The sequence below is a fragment of the Poecilia reticulata genome, chromosome 14, assembly GCF_904066995.2.
Source record: "Poecilia reticulata chromosome 14, P_reticulata-male-v2, whole genome shotgun sequence".
In the NCBI taxonomy this organism is placed as follows: domain Eukaryota; kingdom Metazoa; phylum Chordata; class Actinopteri; order Cyprinodontiformes; family Poeciliidae; genus Poecilia; species Poecilia reticulata.
In genome coordinates, this window is record NC_088843.1 from 3124105 (window position 1) to 3135364 (window position 11260).

The 11260-nt window shown below is 41.4% G+C and overlaps 1 protein-coding gene across 1 annotated transcript; it reads right to left on the reverse strand.

Annotated features, from left to right (window-relative positions):
* Positions 1-3327: 3327 nt before the first annotated feature.
* spry4 (sprouty homolog 4 (Drosophila)) lies at positions 3328-10057 on the reverse strand. The gene is made up of 2 exons (XM_008426935.3): positions 9737-10057; positions 3328-7657 (listed from the first exon to the last, which is right to left on the reverse strand). The coding sequence occupies exon 2, from the start codon at positions 7604-7606 to the stop codon at positions 6467-6469; it is 1140 nt and encodes a 379-aa protein (XP_008425157.1). The 5' UTR covers positions 7607-7657; positions 9737-10057; the 3' UTR covers positions 3328-6466.
* Between the last annotated feature and the right edge of the window lie 1203 nt (positions 10058-11260).

An 11260-nucleotide genomic window follows, 5' to 3' on the forward strand; every position in this document is an offset into this window, starting at 1 on the left:
GATTTACTTAAATCTAAACAATATTGCTACAGACTCTTTCAGCCTGGAATTTATTGACTATATTTTGCAGACCACAGAACTACTGAGCACAGGAAGAGAGGCAGCAAAATGTGTGTCTTCAATCTGTATCTGGGGCTTGTCAGGGGTGCAAGGGGTTGGGCTTAAGTGCTACACCAGATGTGAAAATGCCATTTTTGTGAACTGGTAGCTTATAAGGAGCAAACTGCAGGGGATTTAGTTGAGCATGTAAATGGAAGAGAGTTAAAAACTACAGTTTGCATTTCAAAACATCAAACATCGTCTCAAACAGGTTCAGAAACCGGCTCAGACGAACCATCAATTACAGCAGAGCACTTGCCTCACATCCTCCCAGTAGTAGATTATTGTTTGCTACTTTTATGCAAATTCGAGTTGAGTTGCCATATCAGGTGACACACACACAGTTCTGGGGAAATTTAATCTTACAAGTTCTGCCTGTTGTAAAACACAGCGGATAAGTAGACAACTGTGGGATGGGTTGAGTCTGATTGTTTCACCTGGATGTTGCTTTGTCCTGCATTATAGCAAGACAGTTTTTGTTTTCAGTGGGACAAAAACATTGTAAAAAAAGGAATAGGTAAAAAAATGGATAACCAGGTAAAGAAACAAGTAGGTAAGTAAATAGGTAAAGAAGCCAATCAAACAATAGCTAAGAAAATAACTAAAAGAACAAATAGAAGCATCATAAGCAAGAAACTAAGAAAATAGGCAAACAAATAGACATGCAAAGGTAATTATTTAAAGAATCAAGCAAGCAAGTACATATGAAAGTAGACTAGATAATAAACTGGTAAGAACATTTAGCTACAGTTCAGCTCCGGCTTGTTAATTATAAAACTTTTTTCTAACAGCAGATGATTATTTTGATGTCAAATGTAAGTAAATCAGTGTAACAGCCTTTGTTTTGTCAAAAGTTAATGTTTGGACGTTGCACATTCTGTTACACAGAAACATGTTTGTGTGACAGAAGCTACAGCAAATGTAGCAAATATGAGCAACATGTAAGAAAAAACTTTAAAGCTTTCAGTGTTCTTGTGCTGTCCTCTGTGATTTCCAAAGTAGAGTGCAAATGATTATGTGCATCCACACTTTCCTACTGAGGCAGGACTGGTTCCTCTGTAAATCCAGTCTGCCACAATGGCAGCTGATAATAAATGGTTTCTGCTCCACCTGCCTGTGCTGAAACTTCCTGTGTTGATGATATGTATGATGCTTGGTAGGGTGGAGATGACAATGTAGGTGTGGAGGAAGTCAAATGCAGGTGTTTGTGGTTGTGTGTGTGTGTGTTGTGTGTGTGCGTGTCAGCCCAGGTGGGTGCTGACAGACCGGCAGGTAAACAGGCAGGTTGGTCTCTGATCTCACCTGTTGGAGCAGACACAGCAGCGCCTGCAGGGCTTTCGCAGCGGAAACATGTTCTTTATACGATTCTGAAAGGCAACCTTCTATTCTCTTTTCTTCTTGTTCATTTGTTCCATTCTCCTCTCCAAGGCTCATTCGGGTAAACACCCAGAAAATACACAAAGTACAGAATCAAACAATTGGGAGTTGGAAGAAAGAGTGGATGAGAGCAGGAGGAGAAACGCCCCCAAGGTAGCAGCAGTGCAGGTGGGCTTGAGAAGGGCGGGGGGTAGGAGGTGACGGCAGTGTGTGTGTTTGTGTGTGACAGGAAGGTTTTTGAGTGTGTGCTGGCTTCATAAGGTGGTGCTTTGGGGGGAGAGGAATGTTACACATCCCAATTAGAACAGACCACCCCTATAAACTTTGAGGAAGTTATTCTAACCTGCAAGGCAAACACACACACCCCCACGCACACACACACACACACACACACACAGGAACAGCAGCTGTGGAGTTTAAACTCTGATATGAAGTGGCCAGGTGAGCAGCTCAAGTCTCAGGTTACATAGTCCGGAGGAAGTCTGTGGATTATCTCCTGTTTCTTATGTAATGTTTTCTTTCTGTTTAAGGTCGCTCAGTTTATTTTGGCCTTTAGGGCCCTGTGAGTGTTTTATGGTGGGTGGCTTATTGAGCAACAGGAAGGGCAAGCTCAGGAAGGCAGTGTGATAATGCAAAGGAACTTAAGTCCTTTAAGGTTTTACAGCAAAATGATTAATGGAAAGAAAAGCCTTATTGGCAAAAGTTTTGTCTGTTCCTATTCTCAAATTAAACGGTGGTACAAGATTTAATGAAAGAGATGGCTTAGGATTTTTTGATTGAGGTTATGTTAAAGGTTTATAAGCAGCAAATATCTTCAGTATAGATGATACTCTTCACCTCTTCATTTCATTCTGCAAAAACAGCATTTCCTTATCACGTTCATGGAATGATCTATGAAAGGTTGTTAGATTAAAACTAACACCTAGTCATTATTGAGTTAATCAATTTTTTTATTTCATTTGTGTTTCTGTTTATTGTGTATTTGCATGGTTATTACCTTGGATCTCCAGTGTGTTAGAGATTTTGAATCTGTGTCAGACCTTCTGTTTAATCTTCTGGCTACCCTGGAAAGTTGCTGGGTAGTCTGTGAAGCTGTAGGCGAGTTCAACAATCTAATGGCTTATTCGCAAAACTAATGGCTGGTCCAAGAAGACGTTGGTTTGTCAGAGTAGCTTATAGCTAGTCTGATCTTCTAGTGGATATTTTCAGAAGCTAAATGCTAGTTTCAGATACTTATGGCTTGTAGTAAAAGCTAACAACTAGCTAATAATATAAGTATTTTATTAACCTTTAACATTTGACATTTGCACTGGGGAAATTGTGCAAATGTCACAGTGGAAATTGCTGAAAATTTGAAAGGATATGGAGAAGATGTTGCATAGAATGCAAGTGGTGAAAATGAAACATATAAAACATTTCTGGTCAGCGTGACTGCCAGAAAGTAAGGTAATGTATAAATCAAAAAATATCTTCTACTGTAACATTCTTTGCTCTTTACAGTTGCTTTACTTTTGACTGCAATCACTTTCTCTGTTCTGGTCTCAATATGTGTTTTAAACAAAACCTCCTCCCTGCAGGTACCATAAAAAATGACCTGCTTCTCTGTAATGAGCACTCAATATAGACATAGTGGTTTAAAGGTCCACAAAATAGGATGTCTACAAACTGCCTTGATGTACTCGAAAGTTCATTTTGTTTAAGCTGCAGACGTCAGGTTTGGTCTTAGTAACTTTCTTTAGCTTCTAGGATTAGTTGGATTTATAACAAATGAATATGCCAAAAATGTTATGCAGAGTAAGTACGAATTTCTAATAAACTTTAAACAAAACTTTGTTAAAGAAAATCCTGTACTACCTTTCTACTTATTCTTTATTTGTGTAGTACAAAAAAACCAACACAACAGCCAAGTATATTTAACAATATATATTTCCATTGTCAATGTACATTCCATTTCAACATAAGCTTTCTTCACAAACAAAAAGTTGGCATCTAAATAAATACTATATAAAATAGAACTTCAAAATAAATATATCTATAAAGGGAACCTTTTATATGAGAATTTTTTTCTTTTTGTAATATCTAAACAAACAAACCAACAAAAAAGCACAAATCTCATTTCTCAATCCCCAACAATGTCATTGGAAAGGTACAAAGGAATGGAGTAGCAACTGTATGATAGTTTTCCTTTTATGTGAAAAATATAAACCAGGTGACATTGGTATGTAGAACTGAAAATAAACAACAGATTTAATTTCAATATAGTTGTTGGCGATGTTTTTTTCACACCATGAACAGGCCATTGAGCACATAATAGTAAAAAGATCTACAAAGAAAGGCAGCAGTTGTTGAAAAGAAAGAGGTCCAACCGGTGATAAAGATCAACACAACTCCAGGTAAAAACAAAGGTGAGAAGAGGGTAAAAAACGTCAAGAAAGCAAAAGGGGAGAGAGTATCAGACGTGTGTGTCTCTTCTGTCTCTGTGGTATGACAAGTTCATGAACAGCAGCTGTGTTTGTCAATCAAGGCAGGCCAGGGGTGTTTGTTGGACTATTTCCCACGGAAGAAAGGAAGGAAGGAAGAAATGCATGAATGAAAAAAGGAGCAGAGAACGGGTTGATCAGGGTAGACTGTGTTCGCAGTGTGGATTCAATGAATCCAATGTCTTTAGGACTCAGAGAGGGAATTAGCTTAGCTTCTCGACTGCTAATGAGCCATGGATAGCATAATCAGCAGGAGATTTTTTTCTACTTCTTTATTATTGCCGGGCACACTTTTCTAAATCAAGTGCAAGTGGTATAAAGTAATTTTGTTTCTCGAACCCTCCTTCTACTGCACTCATTTTCCTCAAAAACATCTTATTCTTACCCTCAAAATATATATCTAATATAGTCTCTATATAGTTTGTACTGAATTGTGGTTATAATGTACCATGCAATCTTCCGAGGACATTTAAAAGTCTCTTCTAAAGAACACAAATGTTGTGAAACTATTTACAGCAAATAACATTTCACCTTCATAGCTCTATTACTAAATATATAGTCAAAACATTTGTGATTTTTGCTGCCCCACCTTCCCCCAGGCACACATTCGCTCTCAGTTTTGGCACCTATCTCAGACTGAATTGCTAGGTTTTTTGAAATATTGCCTCGTACATTCAATACCAAGGACCACATGTGGATTTTCCTGCTCTCCTATTTTTCTGAATGATATTAGCTTTCTGCAAAAAGCCAAATACAAGTATGAGCAAAGTTAGGTACCCTAGTGGAAGATAAGGGTCCAACTTGTGGGTTATGGAGCCTCAAAGCAAATATGCCATGATGCCAAATGGAAACAGCCACCTGTATTAAAGGGCAATTCACCTTTAACAACCTGCCACTGTTATCTATTTGGCAAAATGTCATCATAACAACTGTGGTCACTTAGACTGTGAAAACATGCTACTGTATAATAGCATCCTTTGGCAAATTCCTAAGAACATCATGCAATTCACAAAAATAGACTTTAAGAGTAAAAGAGAGACTATTTCACACAATCAGCTATGCAGCATACTGATTTGACTTTCATGAAGACACAGATGTGCGTCGAGGTGGATGGGTGTATATGTGTGAGTGGAGTAAATGTAGTGAAGGCCAAAGTAATACAAGATTGAGTAGGTGGTTAATACTGTGCTTTAGTACATCCTTTAAGAGGGGTCCTAAAAACAAGGTTGTGCAAGTGGCAGGTTTGATATTGACAAAGGCTGACTGGATACAAACACAATAACTTTTTCTAATCTTTTCCTCTTCACCTTTACCTTCAGCTTGACCCTCTTCACCTGCATCCCTCTCTCCTTTGGAAAAAAAAACAAAGTTCTATGGCCCATTTGCCTCTCACTTAGCTTGCGTGTTTTAAATTATTCACTATTGCCTCTTTCGCCTCTTAAATGTTTTCTTTGCCGTTTTTGTGCAAAGAGGAAGCAGACCAGGCTCTTGTAGGCAGTTTTAAAATTCAACATGCAGTAGGCCAAGTTCAAGAGGAGATTATTGTATAACAATCCCTGAGAAGGTTGGTTGTTTTTTTTTTCTTTTGAATCTTTTTTTTTTTTTTTTATTTTTTTTTTTACATGTTTCTCTACCACAAATCCACTTCTAGCACGGTGGTTAACCATTAGACTAGAGCATGCAGATCGTCACATGCATTACATCTGAGGTGGAGCAGTGAACAGCATTCAAAATATTTCAGAAGGTCTAAGCTTTACCAGCCATAAAAAGAATAAAAAAACAACTGTAAATTGATTATTTCTCACTTGTAGCACACAAAAAGATGAAAGAAATGTGGAAAATTACTGTTATATTAGGTCTAAAAAGGATTGCTTTCACAGATCCCCCTGTTCAAAGAACAATCTAGAGATAAATGTTACCAAGCTCGCCTCGTTTAGCATAACTGCAAAATTAAAAGATGGTGAAAAAATCACTTTTGAGAGGAAGTTGTCTCTTGTAATGGCCCATCATAAAAGCCACAGTATTCAACAGTTAACCACTTGCTTTCCTGACTGACACTGGGCTGTGCTTTTCTAGATGGCTGGGGTTGAATACCTTTTGAAATCTGAGGATCAGCAACCAGTTTCTGTTTACTTGGCATTACAAAAAATAGCTGGAAAGTATTGAGCAGCAGAGAGGTACGACTTTGTGCCTTCAGCCATTTTCTTTAAAACCCAAACACAAGGCCACACAATCTGGTCTCTTCTTGTCGTCACCCTTATAGAACATGAAAACAAATCTCTCACCAAACCTGTTAGCTGTTCCACTTTTAAATGGCCCATTTTAATCATTCATGCTATCAAACATAGGTCAAGAAACCATTTAAGTACCATTGTTTTAATAGTCATGTTCCAGCAGATAAATATGGTGGTTTAATGGGGTGGTGTTGCCTTGTCCAGTCCGTGTTAACCAAACAAGTGGGGTCCTGTCCATTTTCTTGCAAGGCCACAGCCAGCTAGTTGAGTCCACTATCATGAACCCTGCTGCTGCTTTTCTGTCCCAACGTTTGCTTCCACCCCTCCATTTTTACTGACAGGGATGCTCATGCCAGCCTGCGAGTTCTTGCAGCGACAGCCAGGCCTGCTAACATTGTCATAACACTTCTGTCCCAGCTTGGCCAGTCCCGTAGCTGGAAGGTAGCAGATTAGGCATGGCAGGACGACAGAGAGGGCGGCCATAAAAGACCAGCGTGCACAGCAGTTGGCTTGTGAACATGAGCAGGGCTTGTCGGCACAGGAGCCCTCGTCGTCCTCGTCCTCGGTGCAGTGGTAGAAGATCCCTTTGACTAGGCACATGCAGGTGGCTGTGTCTACCAGGCTCTGAGCCGAGCACAGGCACTCCTGGTTGCAGACCCAACAGGAGGGTAAGGCTCGGGGGAGCGTGCACTCAGTGCATCGACACTTCCCACAATGCTCGCAGACAAACAGGTGCTTCTTTTCGGTTGGAGAGGAAGGGATAAGCGCCAGTCCTTGTTGAACCCCAGTGGAGCACACGCCTCCAGCAGGAACCTTTGCAGACTTGAGGTCAAGTGATTTTGAGGAAGAGGAGCAGGAGGAAGCAGAGGAAGAGGAGGTCAGGACTTTAGTTTCAGTGGAAGAGAAACAACCAGGAGTTCGGGTTGTGACGGTGTTGAGGGGGCCCTGGTGATGGTTTGAGTTTGGGTGGTGATCCACCGTCGGCGTCGGTGCTGCATGGTCCAACAGCCGCTGATCGGAAGAGGTACTGCTGCTGCTGCTAATAGAACTGGGCCTGCCACTGAAGGAGATCCAGGGGTGGGTGGTGGTGTCTGGGTGAGGGTGAGACTCACACCGGCCCTGCTGATGGAGCTGATGATTGTGGTGATGATTATGGTTGGCCCCAAGGAAGGCCTCCTGATTTTGACCAAGCCAGGTGATTCTTCGGTTTGCAGACTTCTGGCTCACAGGCTGCTGAGCCACAACAGCTGGACTGTCAATGTAGTCATTCTCCACATGTGATGACTTTATCTGGTCAATGGGATAAATGGTGAGAGGATGCTGAAGACGACCATAGGGCACTCTACTATCCAGCAAAGGCTGAGAGATAAGAGAAGAAGACACTCCGGGAATGTGGTGGGGAACCCTGGACTCCATGTGTCGGCTGGTGCCTTGCACGTCTTCACATTAAAGCAGCATTTAGTGTTACTGCAAAAAATGATACAAGAGATTCCGTTAAAACAAGCAACAAGGGCTTCCATGATACTATTTATTCACACTGAAACTTATAAGGAATAGGTTCTAAGTATTTCATACAAGAGGTGATGTAATGTCTCAAATCTACAAAGATAACAGTTGACAAAAGTTGGACTGTTATGCTCTTCAATGTAACCTCCCATAGGCGTACTGAAAATTAAATATGTCATTGCTTTATGTAGAAAAAAATTATTAAAGTACTGAAGTCAAGTTCTTTTTTTTCCCTTTGTGCAACTTCTTTACACTCAGTGTTAGTGTCTGATCAGGATGCTATGTCAAAGTGAATCAGTAGCTTCTAATTCCCCCCATAGGTTTCATGTATACAAGACATTTGTCATACATGTTTCAATTTGTTTACTTAAAACAGAACAACTGCAGCTAGAAATATTCTTAAGGTTTTGTTATATAACATTTTCTGGTTGTTAAGCTTGCAACCTATGGTGATTTTTAGAAAGGACCATTAGTCTGAACCCCATGTCTTCTAACTTTGACATTAGCACAATAGAAGTTGGACTCTCGTCCTCTCCCTTACAAAAAAGCAGAGAGCACCACAGAGCAGGACTTGCATGCAAAAGACTCAAAGATGCAAAACAAGGCAGGGAGGAGAAGAAATTAGAAACTTGCCAGAGAAGCAGAACTGAAAGCAAGAATTTAGGTCGTGTAGACCCGCTGATCAATAACTGCTTCAGCTTTCATAATGTAGCTGGTGATGTAATTCCTTAGCACACTTTACAACCACAAATCCGAATCAGAGAAAATGATCAGTCTCGGAATTTGTGAATGGGGCTGATTTTATGAACCAGCAGGTGTTTTTATGAATGGGACCTGCTGTGCTGCAGGCAGTAAGAGCGATGAATCAGTGCGCTCCATTTATGCTCAGTGAAATCAGCTGCATCCATTTCCTCCATGAGTGCTCTACGTCAGGTAGACCCCCACTGATGGAAGTAGAAATAGAGCAAGAGCAAGCACGATTTGCACTAACCTACATCTCTGCTGCCTGCTATTATGTCAGCCATATAGTTGGCACACTGATGTGGTGTTTTTGTCCGAAACTGTGTCATTACTTCACACTATTATGCTCCTGTAGCTGAATCCCCAGATCATGTTATTCGCCTCCCTCTAAAGGGTCTGAAAAAAATAAATAAAAAAAAAGCCTGGCTTGTTGTGAAACCTGTTGCGACATTGCTGGCAAAGGCGCAAGCGCTTGTGATCGTCAAAAATCTAGACCATTATGAGCTCCAAGCCGGAACTATGCGTGTGCAAGTGCGTACGTGTTTGTGAATGTGTGTGTGCGCGCGCGTTGCTCCCTTGGAAATGTGAATGGACTGAGTCATAAAACCGGAGGCGGCCGTTCCGTGTACTCAAATAGCGTGCTTATTGCTTATAAGTACTCGGCGTTTTCAATCTTAGTTTGCAAATAATTTAAAAATGACAAAGGTTTTAAAGAAAGCTGATCACTATGTTCCACAATCGCACATATCCCTAGCAAATAAATGCGGACGATGCAATTCAAAATTCTTAATAAAGTAATGTAATAATACCCAATAATAACAAATGTATGATCAGACGCGTAGCGTGAAACGAAGGTGAAAAGGGTGATTGAAAAAGGACTTAAGCGACGTGGTGCTCTCTGCAGAGCCAGAAGGACAGACGCGACTGAACACGAAGCCTCATTTTTAAACACAGGGAGCGAAAATTTGAGCAGATTTAAAAGACGTCATAATCGTGATAGATGCAGAAGTGCACATCTGCACCTTATTCGCTTCCCTCTCTCTCCTTCGCCTTAATCTCGCGTTTGCTCCTAAAACCGGTGGTTAAATATTGACTTAAACATGCAAACACAGGCTCTGAGTCAGTTTCTTAAAAAGGAAAAAAGGACGTTACTCAGGAGAGCCATGTCGCTCCTGTATCTTATACAGGATCCGACGGACTGAGGTGGCTGAGTTAGAGCAATGGATCTGAAACAAGCCAGGCTGTGCTGTCGCTGGATCACGACTTCTAAATATGTAACACAGAGAAAACATCACTTACCGTGGGTATCAGGACGCAATTCTCATCTCTTCGTTACGCTCGACGTCTGCGCGCAGGTCTCTCGATAGTCCAAGCGGAGATCGGTGGCGGGTGGTGCGTTAAGTATTTCCAAAGACGTTAACTCCAAAAGGAAAGGCGAGCGGCTCTTTCAGCGCTTTTCTCTCCGCTGGCTTGGTGCATTAAAAAGGCGACTGCGATCGAGGACGCAGAGCTGTGGATATGATGTTGCAACCACCGAGGGGGAGGGAAGTGAGTTTTTATGAATGGGAGGGTAGAGGAGAGGAAAAAGGGGGACGGCGCTGTGCAGATGCCTCCGTTTTTTCATTTATTTTTTCTGAATGGGAGGGAAGAACGAGTCGGGGAGGGCTTGAAATGCGGAGGTTACATTTTTATGAATGGGGAGGACACCGAATTGCACTGCGCACGCGCGAAGCCCGGATTTTTATGAATGGGACGAAATAGCGAATGAGGCGTGTGTGTTTGTGCGTGGGGGAAAAAAGAGGGGTGGGGGCTTTTTTTGGTCACAAGGACAATGTCATTCCTGATTTACATATAGGTTTGACTTTCAAATTAATCATCACGCTTTTAAAAACGTCAAATAGAGACGAATTCAATAATATTTACTTCCAGCGAGTAATTGTAATTTTAAGTAGACGTAAATTGAGAGGACAAAAATATGTTTTTCCGAGTATTTATCTGAATCGATGGAAGTCAGTTCTTAAGTGAAAAACAGAGGACACCTGAAGGTGGTTGTTCAATTTTAAGACACATTTTATTGACAAGGATGTTAAGATGCCAGAGGCCGCATGGCTAAACTGGATTAGCCCGAATAATAGCCGCTCCCCTCATGGGTTCCTGTTCTATCTAAAGCCATTTATTGCGAGCAAGGACGTGTCCTTCCTTCCTCTGCAACAATGTGAGGTATGACTATACAGCTTCCACTGTAGTGTAAAAAAAACAGGCGGTGGTGAGGAGAGTGTGCGTGCGTGTGTGCGTCTTTGTGTGTGTGAAACGCAAACCAGCATGAGGGCAGGCAGGATTCACAAAAGGACAGGATGTTGTTGATTTGTACCGAAACCACACGGAGGAAATGAGTGTGAATTTCCTTTCTCTCTGTGACATAATGTGTGTCTGTGTGTGTGTGCGTGTGCGTGTGTTTGTGTGTGTGTGTGTTTCCCCCTAGCCCCTTTCTCAACCCCCCCCCCCCTCTCCCACTCAGCTTGGGGCTTTTAACCAGTCAAAGGTTAACAGTTGCCCCATTATCCGTTTGCACGCATCGTCATGGCAGCCACCACACCGCCAAATTGGGATTATTGTTTTTGAACAAAGCCGGAGTGAAGATAAGGGAAGAAAAAAAAGGAAGGAATGAAAATTATTCTAGTTTCAGACTGGATGGAATGGCAACTGAAAGTAAATTTTAAAGTGGAGGGTGAAGTGGAAGCTCCCCTTCAACACGACAGAGCAGCCCTCCTCCACACAACTCCATAAGACTATATATATATATATATATATATATATATATAT